The 18,164-nt window shown below is 45.8% G+C and overlaps 1 protein-coding gene across 3 annotated transcripts in view; it reads right to left on the bottom strand.

Annotated features, from left to right (window-relative positions):
- B4GALNT3 (beta-1,4-N-acetyl-galactosaminyltransferase 3) overlaps positions 1 to 18,164 on the bottom strand; it is a 133,147-nt gene that overhangs the window by 61,958 nt on the left and 53,025 nt on the right. For all 3 annotated transcript variants that reach the window (XM_077871553.1, XM_077871555.1, XM_077871554.1), the window contains exon 2: positions 586 to 689. In XM_077871553.1, coding sequence (XP_077727679.1) covers positions 586 to 689 — 104 coding nt within the window. The remainder of the gene's footprint in view (positions 1 to 585; positions 690 to 18,164) is intronic.

Below are 18,164 nucleotides of genomic sequence, written 5' to 3'. Positions count from 1 at the left end.
ATTTGTCCTAATAAGTGGAAGCCCCTTGGGAATATCCCAGCCCTTGGGCCAGCCTTGGAGATCCATGTCTGTGCTAGGCTCAGAGGCTCAACTTTAGGATTCCAGACTGCATTAGACCCCAATTTCCCTAATTTCCACCAGAGCCACTCCTGCCTCCCTAGAGACCACTGGTACAAGAAGCACTATAGATAAAATGCTCCATTAAAGATCTATGGCCGAGTCATTTGTAGCTATATATGATGTCTACTTCATCCTCTCTGACTCCTAGCAGTGAGCATCTGAGATCATCACTAAGGCACCAAATGAGGCCTCAAGCCAGCAAGAGGCAAGGTGGGATGGTTCTGCCTTAAGCCCTCTGCTAGTAATGGAGATGAAGGCCACATGTCTGGAATGGTTCAAGTCTGGGCTTCTGGAACTGTGAGGAAGGCTTTGAGGAGGGCAGGATAGACATCTCTACATCCAGCTAATGAGATCCTGTTATGTCGGACTACAATTCCAGGAACTCTCCCCTTGGCCTCTCCTACCACAGAAAAGTGGGGATTTCCATCAAGGGTATAAGGGCACAGACAGCTGAGGACCACATACCTTGGGGCCCAGCCTCTGGGGATGATGAAACTGGAGGTTTGGATCCACAGCTGGAATGTTCCTGCTGGCCAGAGCCTTGGCCAGTTCTCTCCAGCTGCCATATCCTACAGAAGGGAACAAAGAGAGAAACAGACTCAATATAACTTGAAGAGGTTTGGGGGGAATAGGAGAGGTAATAGCAGAGCTTCTTCCCTTCTGCTGCTCCTCCCACCTCTTCGTACGGGGGGGGGGGGGGGGGGGGGGCACAAAGTGGGAGGAGAGTTGGGAGATACAACCTTGACCAAGGTCAGTAGCGCAGAGGGAAAGGAAATAAGCTCCTATCCCATTAAAATTTGCTGCCGTCCTTAATCAGAGAAGGAGCCAGGACTAGTGAAAATGGAGCATTGTCCATTTGTCCATGGAGTGTCCAGCACTACAGGCTGACTCTCCCAGTTGCTTCGTGAGGCTGATTTCTCTGGAAAGCTGCCTTTGGGAAACGGTTGTGAAAGGCAGTAGAATTAAGTTTGCTCCCTTTCCACCTCAGTCCCCTTCCTCCGAGCCCAGGAAGACAGCAGGGTTGTTTCGTTGGCAGCAAGGTCCTACCCCTCTGCCCACCATTATCACCAAGCTGCTAGATGGAACCAGAGCTGAGGAGTCAGGAAAGGGTGAGCCAGGACTTGGTGCAGTCAAACAAATTAATAAACTGCAGGAGAGAGATAAGAGGCCTAGCTATCCCTGGGTTGATCTGGAGGCTGATGTCTACACCTCAAAGAGTCTGTAGCTGGTTCGCTAACACACATCTAGGAAGGCTAAAAGCCAAACTGGGTGAGAATGAGGGAACAGAAAACTGTTGGGTGCCAGCAAAGAGTGAAAAAGCAAAGCACTGTGCTGAGGGTGAGGCTGCAGGAGAGTTGGGAGTTCAGTTGTCAGCATGGCCACACACTGGGGGTCAGGGCCCCCACATTTCAAGGGGGCCATCTGGACGTGATTGTCAGACTTTAAATATGTGAAACCAAACCACTGCTGGCCATGAACCCGAATCATAGACTATTGGGAGCTAGCAGAGGCTTTTAAGATCATCTGGTCCTTATTTTAGGTGAGGAAAATGAGACCCCAGCTGGCCAAATTACTTCTCTCGGCTCACTTAGTGAACGGCAACAAGGCTAAGACTGGAACCCAAGTGTCCTGATTCCCACTAGGCTACTACTCTCTCTCCAGCAGCTCCATCAAGGTGGTCCCAGACACTGCAGTAGGTGCTGCACAAAAAGAGTTAGACTCAGAGTCACTGGCTGCTGGGAACCAACAGCTGGCCCAAAGCAGAAGTGTCATGAACCCCTGTGGGATCCCAGTCGAGACACAGCCAACCAGACATAGAGGAAAGAGCACAATGTATGAATGTGGGCAGGCAGAAGGTGGACATTGACATTTTGCATGTTTATGTAGTTGATTCCAGAAAAGGGATTACAGTGGGGGGGGGGGGTGCTTTTTTTTTTTTTACAGCTCTGTTTGGTGTGGCCCTTTAATGCTTAATAAGTGTCTCACAGGAATGATCTCATCTGAGCCTTATAAGACTTATAAGAGGGGTGCCTGGGTGGCTTAGTCAATTAAGCATCCGACTCTTGATTTCAGCTCCCCTCATGATCTTAGGATCATGAGATTGAGGCCTGTCTCTCAATTTCTGCTTGAGATTCTCTCTCTCCCTCTGCCCCTCCCTGCAACACACATGTTCATGCACACCCTCTCTCTCACAAATAAGTAAAATTAATTAACTAATTAAATTTTTAAAAGACTCTTATGAGATAGGCCAGGTCTGATTACCCCCATTTTACAGATGGGGACCGAGCAGCATAGAGTTTAAAGTCACAGTTAGTTGTTCCAAAGCCAGGATCAGAACAGAGCCTCCCTGTCTCACAACCCAGCGTTTTCTCACTCTGCCTACATTTTCCCCTGTGGGCACTTTTTTGGCCAGACTTTGAAGAGTCCCAGGGACAGAGGCCTCAGCTGGGGATCTGTGCCTCTGGGTTTCTGCACAGACATCAAACCTCTGCTCATGTTATGTTTATGGGGACTTCTGCAGGTTTATCCTTCTGCCATCAAGGTCTCTCCTGTTTCCATGGCTGGCAAGCTGGCAGGCAGGAACAGGTCAGACTAGTTCAGTGCAGGGGGATCTCTTGAGGAAGCAGATTCTGGGGCCAGTGAAGTGAGGTGAGGATATGGGAGGGAGGGAAAGAATGCTTCCAGACCTACACCCTGCATTTCTGGATGAGCTCAGGAGAGAGCTGTTCTTTCATCTGTTAATCCCAACTCAGACACATCAAACTGAAGAGCCCCAGCCTTCCCAAGTCCAAGGAGCTATTAGAATACTAGAATATGCAGCAGGCTAGTGGTTGGGGAGCTCAGGTGCCTGGGTGATGAATGAGTCACACTGTGGGGAAGGGTGGGCAGGCTCTGCCTTGCTTGTGCCTCTGAATCATTGGGTCATCTCTTTGACTCTGCTTACAACTAAAAGCCATCTACTTCTCGACAAAGTTGTAAGGAAAGAATAATAAAAACACTACTTCCCCTATGGATGGGAGTTATAGTACATCTCAGACACACATTCTTTCTCATAGACTAATTTTCAGCTCCAGAAAAATTTGCTGACCCTTGGAAGTCACACCAAAGGTAAGACAGCCTGGGGTCAGTGAACTATCACCGTAGGTTTTCAGCATGTCCTGGCATTGGCTGGGAAGTGACGAAGACTCTCTTCTTTTTTTTTTTTTTTGAAGACTCTCTTCTTGATCAAATTTTAGACAGGCCCCCTGAGCCCTCCTGAGTAGGCCTCGTCCTTGGGCCTTGTCCTTGGCTGGCCCAACCCAGGGCTGAAGAAGAATCCTGTTAAGTCTTTTCAGTAGGAATCCCCTCCACCTTTGATACCCGGCCACCTGTGATACCTGATCAATTCCTCATCTCCCACCCTTGATGTGTAGGTCCTCAGCCTCCTGTGGTAGGAATCTTGTTAGGCCAGTTCAGCAAGAATCCCCCAACCCTGAAGTCTCCTCTTAGTGATTTTCCATCCCCTGGCTGCCTCACTCTGCTGGCTATAAATCCCCAGCCGTCTTTGCTGTATTCTGAATTAAGTTCAGTTTTCTCCTGAGGTCTCTTTCCCATATCATGATAGTACTGAATAAATTCTGCCTTTATCACCTGTAACTAGTGTCTGGCTCTATTTCTCTGTAAAAGAAGGTAAGAGGTAGTTATCTGAGTGAACAAGTCCATGGTGGGTGGGAGCTTGGGGGTGGGTATCAGTGAGGTTAAACCCCAGCAGGCTCTGCACCTGGTGGTCATAGGTGTTGGGATGGCTTTGAGATGCTTAGAGACTGGGTAATCAGCAGCTCAGCCTTTAGTAAGTTCAGGACTGGGAAACTCCCTTTGCAGTCTTCAGAGTATAGGAGAAAGACAAGTAAAGCTTTAGAGTCAGACCTAATTGTCTATCTACCACTTATAAATGGTGACCGCTTGAGCAAGTAATCTCAAGTACTCAATAAACTTAAGTACTCAATAAACATTCCTCCCTCAATGAGTCTGGGGTTTCAGACCTGGAAGTAGGATATGAGTTCAAGCCCTTTTACGCTTCTGTAAACTGCAAATGGCCAGTAGTTTTCTTATTCTCTTCCCTCTTTGCTTACTGACCAGAGAAGCAAGCGGACTATGGCCCAGCAGGAACTTAGTGGGAGCAGAGCAGATAATACTTCCTGTCTGTTTCCCAGGTATTACTTTCCGCTCCTCCGGGAGCGGGCATTAATATGTTAATATTCACTGAGTGCATATCAGGCACCAAGCAGGGTGTGGGGCATTTGGTAAATTCCTCTTCCTCTACCTTTGCCTCTGTATTAACCCTGCTAGTGGATACCCAGGCATTGCTTAGCCCCCTGGGGGAACCTGGAGCTAAAGAATGTGCTGATTTAACTATTGACACTTGTCATTTGCTCTCTGATAAGTGAACTCCTCCTGCTCCTGGCCAGACCTCTCCTCCCAGAGTGCCAGCTGCCAGGGCCTGTTTCTCCTGCAACAGGTGTCACATTTGTGCCAGGAGACAGACACCCTGATCTCAGGTGACAGATAAAGCACCACTAAGGGCCGCACATTCTGCCCTCACAAAGCTGGGCTATCAAATTCACCATCAGTTGGAGTTTTGCCAACATCTCTCTTTTGTGTAATGTGAACTCATCAAAAGCCTGAAGACAATTATGTTGGCCCTTTGCTGAAAATATAGGATACGTATATCCCTTGGTGCTTTTTTCAAAGACTTGCACGTACCTTATTTCACTGCATCCTCACAACCTCCCTGTGGACTGTTGTCATCTCCATTTTAGAAAAGAAAAAGACAGAAACAGGTGAAGTTATCAGTCTAAGGTCACACAGTGAATAAGATAATCCATGTAAATTTAGGACTTAGTAGCTGCAGCATAACCAGCAATGAGTGGGTTGCAGCTTATTATTTTATTATTCATCACAATGTTGCAGATCGGAAACTTGCTTTCATTTCTCCTGACCTCTGGCCTGATTGTTCTCTTGGCAATGTGCATGTAGTCAACAGGTACACTTACACCAGGAAGAAAGGGAGTCCCTTGCTACTCAGGCATCTTTTGAATAAATTTTAGAGGTACAGCTGACAGGCTTTGCTCACAGATTGGGTGTGAGGAGAGGAATCATCAATGATTTGAAGATTCTGACCTGGGCAGCTGGAAGACCAGAGCTGCCATTTACTAAAATGCGGAGCCTAGGCTGGGGTGTCACCAGGACAACTGGAACTGAGAGTAATGTCTAAAAGAGAAGTGGAAGCACTGGTGGGAGCGGGTAGCAGCAAACAGAGGGCCCTGAAAATGGTATTTCTGAAGCTCTGTTTCCAGCCTGGGGCAGGGCTCCACCAGAAAGGTCTAGCACCTTGCATGAACTAAAACAGTCGTTGCAAGGACAGATGACTGACCAACCCCCTCCAAGGCAGTGGGAAGGTGGAGCTGAAGGAGAAGCCTAGGAGCTCTGGTCCCACAGGCTCCATCAGATGTAAAGGACCCAAAGATCCAGGGCAAATGCAGATGATTTACTTAGAAGCCCAGCCTCCGTCCAGAGAAGAGGTGATGAATCTAGAGAATGAGAGGTTGCCAAGGGAATGCGAGGTCATGCCACCCAGGGCACTGTTCAACAAATGTCAGTAACTAGCACTGAGTCCTAGGACAAAAAAACAAGACTGTGGCTCTGTGGTGCTGACCTTGCCCTACCCTTGAAGGCCAGTCACATGTCCACAGCAGAACAAAGCCCATGTGGCTACAAGCCAGCAGCCTGGAGACCCCCTCCCCCAGAAACTTGCAGTGACACAGTCAAGGATGAAACCTGGAACTGTCACCTGGGAGGAAGTCCCTGAGGCAAACACAAAGCTCCAGGGGTTTAACCTTTCCTTCCCAGCCCATGACACCATGATGCAAGAGAACTTATTATTCATGTAACCCTAGCAATTAACACTTATGTGTGAGGCGTATACACATATATACATTCATATTAAATGAAAAAGGGAATATTTCAAATATGAAATATTTGAATTTGAATTTGAAATATTCCCTATTTCATTTAATACAACAAGCCTACAAGGAAAATAAGGCTTAGAGGTTAAAAATCTTGCTAAAAGAGGTCGTAAGTCAAAGTGGCCAGTATTTGAACCAAAGAGAAAAGCCTGTGTCCTTAATTGTACTAGTGTCTACTGATACACTTAAGAATTCCGTCCACCTTACCATCACCATCATTATCACCTGGTGTCAGGCACTCATTTAGTCATCAAACTATCCCCTCCCTAATTACCTGCTGCTTAACCAACCACACCTGCCAATCCCCACGCCCAGACTATTTCCTTACTCTTTCTAACTTGGCCACAAACACCTCTCCCATATAAGCCAAAGAAAAGCAAGGGGGAGTGTGAAGACCCAAGTATCCCAAAACAGCTGATAATGGGACATGAAAGTATCTGCATATACTCCTGCTCCTGTCTTCCTGGTTTCTGAGCCTCTTCCTTCACAACATGAAGGCAAACTATGGAACACTATGCCTGTGAGCAGGGGATGGTCCAGAGGAAGATTAGAAGTGATTTGCTCAGTCTAGCTTGCTCTTCTTCACAGCACAGGTGTGTGCTGGGAAGGGGGTGAGTAATGAGGACCAGGAGCAAGGTGGTGTCCAGGTGTCTCCCTAGCTCCTCCTTGATGAGCAGATAGATACAGGTAATACTGTGATGAGCCTCCTCCCCTATCCCTGCACTGCTGCTGCTTAGAGCCAAGCTCAGGAACCAGAACAGCCAGCTGTACCTTAGCTCCCTGCCAAGCTAGCACCTGAGCTGCTGTAATGGTTTTGGCTGCTGGCAGGCTGAGGCTTGCCAGCAAGATGCAAGGGGCTGTACCTACTGCCCTAGTGGGTGCCACCTAAAAGGGCCCAAATGAAGGCATCGGAGCTGTGCCAAGTATGTGCCTGTATATTTCTGCTCTGCCTTCAGTTCTTCCCGTAAACTCAAACATCCAGATTCAAGCGTAAAACTTCAAGGGGGTAGATGAGGAAAGGAGATAGAGAAGGTAAATTGCCCTATGACACTGCCACTGCCCTGGGAACTTAGGGTCTGCCTGCACATAGCCTCGCTCAAAACTTTCCATTCCCCAAGCCATGGATTTGATCTGTAGAGGCCACATAAGGTTTGGCTAAGTCCCAAGGCACCCCTAGGACATCGTTATCATCATTACTACAAAACAAAAACAAAACCTAAACCCCTGACATTTAAAGTCCCCGTTTGGTAGTCAGTCAGTGTTGACAGGACAATTATAGCCACAAACAGCTCTGTCCATGGGGAATTCTGACTGAATACCCTTGATGTAATCAATGGGATGGTTTCAGGAAAATCTAGAGGTAACAGGGTCCAGGACTTCAAAGACTGGCCCAAGCCAATTGAAGAAGTGTTTTCATCCTCTGGTGGCTAGCAAGGACTGCTTAGGTCGTTTTAGGGTCCCTCAGATCATGATGGTAAACCACTGCACTGGTCGTTTCCAGTCTTCTTTCTGGACTGGGACACAGACAAGCTTCTGAAAGTGGAGGAAAATGTGGGACAATCCTTTCCATTCCTGGCATCTTTCAAAGACGAAGCTTAATCGTGCTCAAAAGTAAGCAATTAGGTGATCCCCTGGGTGGCTCAGCAGTTTGGCGCCTGCCTTTGGCCCAGGGCCCGATCCTGGAAGCCAGGATCGAGTCCCACATCGGGCTCATGGCATGGAGCCTGCTTCTCCCTCTGCCTGTGTCTCTGCCTCTCTCTCTATCATGAATAAATAAATAAATCTTTTAAAAATTATTTTTAAAAAAGTAAGCAATTAGCAGATTGGGAAAGAATGAATAAATGAATCAGTGAACCAACAAATCACCAGGCATGTTCTGAGCACTTGTATACTCAGAACTCCACCTCCTGCTGAGATAGGTAGAGACAGAGGGCTGCTTGGTTGGCTCAGTCAGTAGAGTATGTGACTCTTGAGCTCAGGGTTGTGAGTTCGAGCCCCAGAATGAATGTAGAGAATTACTTAAAAATAAAATCTTTAAAGAAGAAGAAGGCGAAGAAGAAGAAAGGTACAAACTGAGACATGCGGACCAATATGTCTGTGGACTCGTGTGTGTGTTGGCACTCATTCCTGTGTGTGACACACATAAGCCAGCTCTGCTTTATGCAAACAGACCCACATGAGACAGCTAAGCTAACTAGATGTGAATGATGTGATGTTGCTTGATGATTTTCCAGACTTGCAGGAACCTCAGGCAAAATGCTCTGCAAACCATTCTGAGATAAGGGAACTGGGCTTCAGGGTCCCAAAGAATTCAGGAGAAGCAGCACAGGTATAGGAAAACCCTGTAAAATGGCAATGGAGTCATCTCAGCAGAAATATCCCCAGGACGCACGTGAAGATTGACATTGCCTAGGGAAGTCTTGACGGTTTGGAGCCATAGTGGAACAGCCAGTAGCTAATCAAAGGCAGTGCTCTTTCTTCAGCTTCTTTTCAGGTGAGAGGAGGGAGCAGTAGAGGCCCAAGATCCCAGAACTCTTTTCCATCTGGGTGGAGGTGGCTCCACCCCGACTTGAGGGAGGTTTCCATAGTAATAGGTCTTAGCGGGCCTTCAGGCACACAGAAGGTATTATGGAAAGAAAGAGTTGAAACCAGAAGGAATAAAATGCAGCCCAGAAAGAAGACGGGGCGGGGAAGAGGAGCTTTGAAAAAGAGAAGAGTGTCCCCACCCTGCCAGCTAATGAGATAAGAGGAGAGAGGTGGGAATATCTGATAATAACTCTGCTAATTATGAAGATTGTGGGGTTACTACAGTAAAATGCCCAAAGGGACTTGGGAGGGAAACACCATGTTGACAAAGCCTTCCTCTATGCATTAACCTACTCAACCCATTCAACAGGTTAGTATCAGATGCATTTAGCAGAGAATAACCATCACAACTAACAGCTGTGACTTGCTCAGGCCACTCAGTATGCTAGGCATTCATTCATTCAATCTTTGTAATTATCCTTTCAGGTAGATAGTAATATGATTCCCATTTTACAGATGAGAAAACTGAGGCTGTGGAGAGTCAGGAGAGTACACATCTACCCCAAATGTCACAACCTCTAGATATTTGAGATTTTCAAATCCAAGTGCCTGACTCATTGAAAACATACACACACCCTCTTGTTCATGAGTGAAAAAACAGTGGGATCCAGATGAAGCAGGAAGAGAGAGGGGCCCAGAGGCCAAGAAAGTTTTCTAGGACCACACAAGGACTGGGTTTGGGAACGGAAGTCAGGAGCCACGCCTTCCAACTCCCTCTCCACCTGATGTCTCTTCTTAGACAACACCCTCTTTTAAGCATCCTGTTGAGTCTCTTTTCTGCACCAGGCTTGAAAACGAATCAGATGCGTTATCTGATCTGAAGGGCTGCCAGCTGCTGGATCTGGGAGGGCTGATGAAGGTGAAGGCCAAGCTGAGGTTGTTACAACCTATTTGGGGGAAGGAGAGGTGATGAATGGGACCAGGAAAGCATGGGTGACAGGAGAGGAATCTGGGGACTCTGCTTTCCTTCCACAAAATATCATTGTAACAGGGCCTCATAGGTGAGACCAGCCAACAGCAGAGGCCTGAGTTGTGTGTTTGCCCCCATCCCCACGTCAACCCTCCCACCACAACCAACCCATCTAATGTCTTTCACACTCTTGGTCTCATTTTTACTTTTACCCCCATCCTGTGAGGCATTTCCATGTGGTGGAAGGGACATAGAGACCCACAGATAGGTTAACAGATTTGTTTAATGTCAAACAGAAGCCAGTGCTGAAGCCAGGCTAGAGCCCAGGCCTTGGATCCTTGGCTCAAGGCTGTGCATCACTGCAGGGTGCATATCTGCAGCTACTGGAGTTCAGTTGAGAAAAGCACCGAAAATTAGCACTGTGTTGGCAGGAGCTAGGTCTTATTCATTATTGCACTCTCTGTACACATCAGCTGAAATTAGCAGTTTCTACGCATCCCAGCTTCAGAGAGGGGTTAAACTCCCTGGGCCTGATTTTATATTTTCATTGTAGAGATCAGGCACTTGACGCATGTGAAATGATGGCATGAATGAATTAGTTAATTAATGAGTGAATGAATGAATGAACAAGGAGGGTTACAGGAGGGGCCTGGTACCTTTATTATCAAAGAACTATTTAGTTGCCTTCTGGCTACAACTCTGGGCTAGGCCCTAACTGAACTGACAGACACTGGCCCTGACTTTGAGAAGTTAACCAGCTGAAAGCTTTCTCAACACCTATGGGCACTCACTCACAATGGCACAGATGTCAAAGACACAACACAAAACTACCTCTGAGAAAGCTCTCTTAGGGCCTTCTGTCTCTCTCCTCAAAACTTTAATATCCAAATCTCTGTGAGCGTGTGCGGTAAACATATAATTAACATAAAATTTATCATCTTCACCATGTTTGAGTGGTGAGTGGCATTAAGCACATTCACACTGTCCTGCAATCACCACCACCACCACCATCTCCAGAATTTTTATCTTCCCAGACTGAAACTCTGTATCTATTAAATACTAACTCCCCATTCCTCTCTCCCCCAAGTCTCCAGCAACCACCATTCTACTTTCTGGCTCTATGGATTTGACAATGCTAGATACCTCATATAAGCTGAATCATCTAATATTTGGCATTTTGTGTCTGGCTTACTTATTAACATCATGTTTTCAAGGTTCATCCATGTTATATAGTACATGTGAGAATTTCCTTCCTTTTTTAAGGCTGAACCATATTCCACTGACTGTGCAGACCACATTCTGTTTCTCTATTCATCTGTCAATGGACATTTGGGTTGTTTCCACCTTTTGGCTATTGTGACTAATACTACTATGAACATGGGTGTACACATATCTGTTTGTCTCTGCTTTCTTTTCTTTCATAGAGCACTCTCTTTTAAACTGCTGAAAACTTTGTTTATTCTTTTAGAGATAGACCATGGAATCCAGGCTGCTGTCCTTACAGTAGAGACATGGCAGCAAACTTCTTTTTGGACTGAGAATACAAGAATACAGTGAGTGGAAGGAGGAGGAGGGGTGAGTAGGTGGGATCAGGTAGGAGCAATCCCTGCCAACAAGTTAGGAATAAAAGCAGAAGTTCTGACTGGGCCCAGGGTAGGGCTTTCCCTAGGAACTGTCCTAGTACATCAGCCTGTGTAGAAATTAGCTGTTTCTACACATCCCGGCTTTGGAGGGAGGTTAAGTTTCCTGGGTCCCCAGAAACTCCAGCTCAGTGCTGAGGCTAGTCCTTGATGAGATGGGTACAGAAACTTAGAGTAAGCATTAGAACCTTTTTGTGCATTCTGATATTGCTGGAACATTAACATGGGACAGTGGAGTCATCTCACTGAACATGGTATATATAGATCATCTTTGGACTTTTGAATGCTGCATCTAGGCAATATGTAGTATGACCACATCTGTCAGTGACAGACTGGGAACTAAAAACAAAAACTTTTGGAAAAACTGGTCCTTCACTATAGTTGTGTTCTGGTTAGCATTATAGGCCTGACTGTCTTCCTTCTTTCCTAACTTAGGCCAAAGGTATTCTGGAAAAGACTGGAGAGTAGCTCACAGAATCAGAGACAACTACACAACCAAGTCCCAGCAAGGCCAAGAACCAGGGTAGTGATTGGAATCTCAGCAACTAGACCAAGCAAGGCTTTGCTCCAAACACCTTCTGTATGTCTCTAGTCAGAATTCAAATTCCCAGGAAAGATAATCCAAGTGGTTTTAGCTTGGGTCAGGTTCCAGGTGGTGGTGGAAGGGTGGGGCATGTTGTGTGGAGTGAAGATAAGACCCCTGCACCTCTGTTAGAAGAACAGATGGAGGGAGGGTGCAGACTTTTCATGGGGATTTGCTGTATCTTCCACGTGGAAATAGCTTAACTCTGAACGATCAACTGTTATGTCTTTTTTTTTTTTTTTCATTTTTATTTATTTATGATAGTCACAGAGAGAGAGAGGCAGAGACACAGGCAGAGGGAGAAGCAGGCTCCATGCACCAGGAACCCAACGTGGGACTCGATCCCGGGTCTCCAGGATCGCGCCCTGGGCCAAAGGCAGGCGCCAAACCGCTGCGCCACCCAGGGATCCCCTGTTATGTCTTTTAAATTTCATTTATTTATTTAAAGTAGGCTTCAAGTCCAACATGGGGCTTGAACTCACAACCTTGAGATCAAAAGTTGCATGCTCTACCAACTGAGCCAGCCAGGCAGCCCTGACTACTATTCCTAAGATAAAAGTAGAATTTGTCAGAGAGCCATTCCATTTTTCTAAAAAGATTTTATTTTTTTATTCATGAGAGACAGAGAGAGTGGCAGAGACATAGGCAGAGGGAGAACCAGGCTCCCTGAGGGGAGCCTGATGTGGAACTCGATCCCAGGACCCTGGGATCACGCCCTGAGCTGAAGGCAGACGCTCAACCACTGAGCCACTCAGACATCCCGAGTATTTTTAAAGCAGGGGCATATAAAATGCAGATATGGATGAGAGTACAAGGTACACACACATGGAGTTACTTCTGTAATACTTAAGAGACAGAATATGTAAAAGATGGGAAAGTTGATTATTTAGAGTATGAGAACTTTTCCTCAGGAAAAGTTCCAGACTCATACAGAGAGACAATGTTCAAAACACGTTTCTAGGAATGAGGTAAAACAATCATTCGTCAGAGGCTTTGAAAGTGATCCATTTTAACCCCCATCGAATCCATTTTAGCCTCAGTTATAAAAGAGAAAGAGAACATAAGAGTTGTGGTCATAGTGGGGAAGGGGAGGCTGAGGAATCATCACTGAGGGAGCCTCAACATTAGAGCACTGAAGGTTTGAAGACTGGGGTCTTCGCTGCCTGAGGTGGCAAAGCAAGTTAGGGCTGGAATCCAGATCCCCTCTCTTCTGGATCAGGAGCCTTCCGTTCAGACCACAGAACTAACCTGCTCGTGTGTAAGGTAGTTCCCAGGTTGTGAGCCTGATGAGCAGACACAGCAGCATCAGGGTGGCAATGTAGCACTTTGTCATATGGAATCCTAGGACTGAACACAAACCCCTCTTGTGGAAACAGGTTTGTGGTCTAAAGAGACTACCTGGAGAACAAGTTTCTCTGAGTATCTGGGAGCCTGCTAGTTTGGGTCCAGACCATTCCTAATCTAGAATCTGTATAAAGGATGATTGTATAACGCAAGGTGTTTAAGCTTTTTGGAAACAGAAGCTGTGTCACACTTACCTTTGACCCTCCAGTAGTATGGAAGACATTCAAAAAATGACTAATGGATTTCATTTCAACAAAAACCTTTTGTTGTTTTTATTATATTTTGTTCTCTATATTTTTTAAAGATTTTTTAATTTATTTATCTATCTATCTATTTATTTATTTATTTGAGAGAGGGAGTGCGTGCACACACACCAGCAGGGGAGGGGCAGAAGGAGAGGGAGAAGCAGGCTCTCCGTTGAGCAAGGAGCCCAACGTGGGCCTCAATCCCAGGACCCTGAGATCATGACCTGAGCTGAAGACAAACACTTATTTTTTTTAATATTTTTATTTATTTATTCATGAGAGACACAGTGAGAGAGAGAGTCAGAAACACAGGAGGAGGGAGAAGCAGGCTCCCCGCAAGGAGCCCGATGTGGGACTCGATCCTGAACCCCGGGGATCATGCCCTGGGCCAAAGGCAGACGCTCAACCACTGAGCCACCCAGGTGTCTGCGAAGACAGACACTTAACCAAATGAGCCACTCAGATGCCCCTGTTCTCTAATTATTAAAAAATACTTAACCTACATACATAGATATAACAACAAGCACATTAAATACTACTTTGCCATGCTATCTATAAACACTCTACGTGAAAGGAAAAAAATGCTCTTTTCCTGGCTTAACAACTAATTTTAAAATAAATGGACAAATACAAGTATATTTGGGAATAGGAAAAAAATTTAGACTCAAACGAGAAAAAGGCTAAGTAGAAGCACTAATAGCTTACTTGATATTTGTTTTTTACCTTCACAAATAAGAATCTGCTCTCTGGACTGCAGTGTAATTAGTAAAGTATCAACTTTAGCTTAGACACTACAGGTCTTAATACTACATGACCATACCATCAATACCATACAATCTCTACCAATCTACTCATCCTCACAAGTGCAATAAAACATTGATTCTTAAGATGGTTGATTAAACTAGTATATGGTTTTTATATCCCATACAATCAAAGCACCCGTTCTATGTCTACAGGGAAAAGTACAATAAATAGAAAAACGAATAATTGATTAAATCAACTGGTTATTAGATGTGTCTGTCAGTGACCATATTTTCTGAACCCCAAATCGGGATATGTGGTGTAACCAAGGCAACATAAATGTTTGAAACAGTTCGTCTTTCCTGGAAACTCAAGCCAAACAGTCATGTTGTTTATTTGACACTAAATCATCAGTTTCACAGACCTCTATTGTCCTTGACCTCACCAAATCTGTTAAATTCAAATGAAATGGCCAAACATGACTGATCCATACAACTCTACCAAGCCTATCTATAGCCAAATTAAGAAGAGCTCTGGCTAGAGGCACAGAGTGGGGCACCTGGGTGGCTCAGTGGTTGAGCATCTGCCTTTGGCTCAGGGCATGATAAGAGGGTCCTGGGATCCAGTCCCACATCAGGCTCCCCGCAGGAAGCCTGCTTCTCCCTCTGCCTGTGTTTCTGCCTCTCTGTGTCTCTCATGAATAAATAAATAAAATCTTTTTAAAAATAAGTAAATAAAGAGGTACAAACAGCTTGAGAGGATAAAAGATCATTCCAAGATCCTCTGTCTCACACCCTGCCTGCCCTCGACCCTCCAACAATTTCTCCTACCACTCTCATTCTGTGCCAGCAGGCCAATCCAGGTCCACCACCATGTCTGGACAGAAGTGATTGCCAGCCCAAACCATACACAGAAGTGGAGATGGCATAGAATCACTGCTGGACCAAATATATTTTGAAATCCCCCCACACAGAGGACATATGGAGATCAGGGAGAAAAACAAAAATATGAAAGTGACCTGGCAAATGAAAGAAACTTTCAGAATTATCATGAGCACTACTGAAAGTTGAGTGAGTGGTTCAACTTACCCACTTTTTGCCAAGTAGACGGTGCCAAGAAGCCAGTCACTCAACCTGAAATTGCGTGCCTGATTGGGCTCAAAGAACCTCAGTGAAACAACAGATCAACAAGGCCTGGTGGGAAAGAAAGAGGAACCCAAGGATAGCTAAAGAGATGAGCTGATAAAAACTGCTCAGGAATCGGACAGATTCTGATCCTTTACCGAAAAAGGGGAAAGTAATAGGCAGAGCGTGTAGGAGAAGCCAATGCCACAAGAAAGCTCCAAAGAGAGAGACTACTACCACCGAGCCGCGTGCCGCTAACAGTTTAATATTTCCACCTTTCGGATCTGTGTGAATCTCATTTTACCTGTGTGATACTGAAATGGTTTCAGGAACTTTCTCTGACTTGGAGTACTTGTGAACACAAGTGAGGCACAGAGAACTTAGATTATTTTTTGGCTTCCTAAGGGTAAACTTTGATATTTAATGACCTGTGATAGTGGTCAGTATCCCAGTAATACATAAAACCCTTGGGAATCTATTAACTGTTTAGCATTCCCAGGTCTTAGGGTAATACACTTTCCATCTTTCAAAGAGGCTGTTGTTGGCAGTTTGTGGAGTAAGATGGAAATATTCCCTTGAGCGGGTGGAGGCAGTGCGGTAGGTTTGCCTGGAGCTCACCACTGTACAAAACAGATCTGGGTTTCTCACAAAGCCTGCACAGTCTACTACTGGTTCTGAACTGGCTTCTTGGATCAGTTTATTAGAGTTGTGATGGTTGCACTGAATGGCTTGTAGTGGGAAGGAAGCTTTACAAGAGAGACCTGGGGAATGAAAGAGGAAGCTGCATGAGTGGTCAGTGAACAAGATTTACTGAGCATTAGTACAGAGATGGCACTGCTTCACTGGGCTCTGGGCAGGTGCCTGGGTGGCTCAGTGGTTAAGTGTCTGCCTTCAACTCAGGTCTTAATCCCAGGGTCCTGGGATTGAACCCTGTGTTGGGCTCAGCGGGGAACCTGCTTCACCCCCTCCCTTTGCCCCTCCTCCCTGCTCATGTGCTCTCTGCCTCACTGTATCTCAAATAAATAAATAAAATCTTTAAAACAACAACAACAACAACAACAACAACAAAAACATGTTCAGAGTCAGAAAGCTCTAGAATTGAATCTTGGTCCTGCCACCTTCTATTTGTGTGACCTTTGGCAAGTCCCTTAACCTCTAGGGGCTTCAGCTGTCTCACCCCCACACACACACCCCCACCCCATTCTATTAGAAAGATTAATACAGTCCATGAACGAATAAGCATTTGTTCCCTGCAGTTGGGGTCACAGGCAGCTCCTTTAGCAGTTGTAGTACCAGCTACTTACTGATTGACTAGCTACTGACTCAGCCAGGCATCTTACATGGATAAATTTTCAAGGTACAATAACTCTGTAAGGTGTAAGTACTACTTTCCCCATTCTCCTCATAATAAAACTGATGTTTAAAGACTTTACATGATTTGCTCAAGATCCTGTAAGTAGCTGAAGTGCGATTCAAACTGTCCTTATTGGTTCCAAGGTTCAGTCTTTTTTGTTTTTAAAGATTTAATTAAATTAAATTATTTATTTGAGAGAGCAAGCATGAGCAGGGGGGAGGGGCAGAGGGAGAGGGAGAAACAGGCTCCCCGCTGAACAGAGAGAGCAGTGTAGGGCTTGATCCCAGGACCCTGGGACCATGACCTGAGCTGAGGGCAGATACTTAACAGACTGAGCCACCCAGACACCTCAAAGTCCACAGTCTTTCCACTACTGCCCAGCTAATCCTCATTGCCACCCTGCACAAACCAATATTCTGGAGATCCATTTACAGTAAGGAGATGGAGAAAAAGGAACCAACCCAGGTCAGGAGTGAGAAGTCACAGCAGGCAGCTCTGCCATCGCAGCCAACGTACCGCTGAGCAGGATTTTCACACCCAGGTCTGTATCCCTTCTGTGCTTTTGTCCATGACACCACTCTGCCGCAGCAGGTTTGATAACATGACATGGTGCACAACAAAGCACCAAATAAGGCTCCTGGAACGTAGGGAGGAGGGTCCTGGCGGTCAGGGCAGACTTCAGAAGCAGGTCTCAAGTAAGTATTTTGGGAAGTAGGAGGAGTTGCTGGGTCTGGGAATGGACTAAGTCACTGCCTCTAGGAGACCAAGATTTCACAGCGCAATCTAGATTGTTTCCATTTGCTCTCTCCAAGCCCCACCCAGTTCCCTGACTGGAACCCAGAAGCTTTTTTCTGGGGGAAAAAAGTAGCCTATGAATACCATCCTCCCTCAATATCACAGTACAGGTGTTTATGGAGCAGAAAGTTATAATCCCCTGTACTCCCCACTCTCTCCCATCCCTCAATCCTTGTGCTAGATGCTCCTCATTTGCCCCATCTTTACATACCTCCCTCAGGGTTCAGTCTGTGGACTACTTCTTTTTCCTATCTACACTCCTACCATTGTTAATCTTCTGGTCCTTTTGAATACCATCTATATGTCATGCCTTCCTTAGCTTTAGCCCTGACCCTGCCTGAACTCCATATTTGCATATCTGATTTACTCACTTTCCCACTTGGAGATCTGAGAGGCATTTCAAATTTAAGAGGTCTTGGCTTTTCCTGCCAAACCTGTTCCTCCTTATCCTCCCATCTTCCCCATCTTAGTGAATGGCAGCTCCAGCCCTCCAACTGCCCAAGTCTGAAACCTCTGAACCATTCTGGACTCCTCACCCCATATCTTAATTCATCAGCAAGTCCTATCAGCTGTACCTTCAAAAACTGTCCCAAATCTGCCTACTTCTGACTCCTCTACTTCTAACGCCTTCATCATACCCATCCTCTCATCTAGTCTCTGAGTGCATGCCCTTGTACCCTATAGTCTAGAGCAGCAGTGACCCCACTAAAGTGTAAG

Source organism: Canis aureus, chromosome 25, assembly GCF_053574225.1.
Source record: "Canis aureus isolate CA01 chromosome 25, VMU_Caureus_v.1.0, whole genome shotgun sequence".
Classification (NCBI taxonomy): Eukaryota; Metazoa; Chordata; class Mammalia; order Carnivora; family Canidae; genus Canis; species Canis aureus.
The sequence above is the reverse complement of the archived record's forward strand: the minus strand, read 5'-3'. Positions and strand labels throughout refer to the sequence as shown.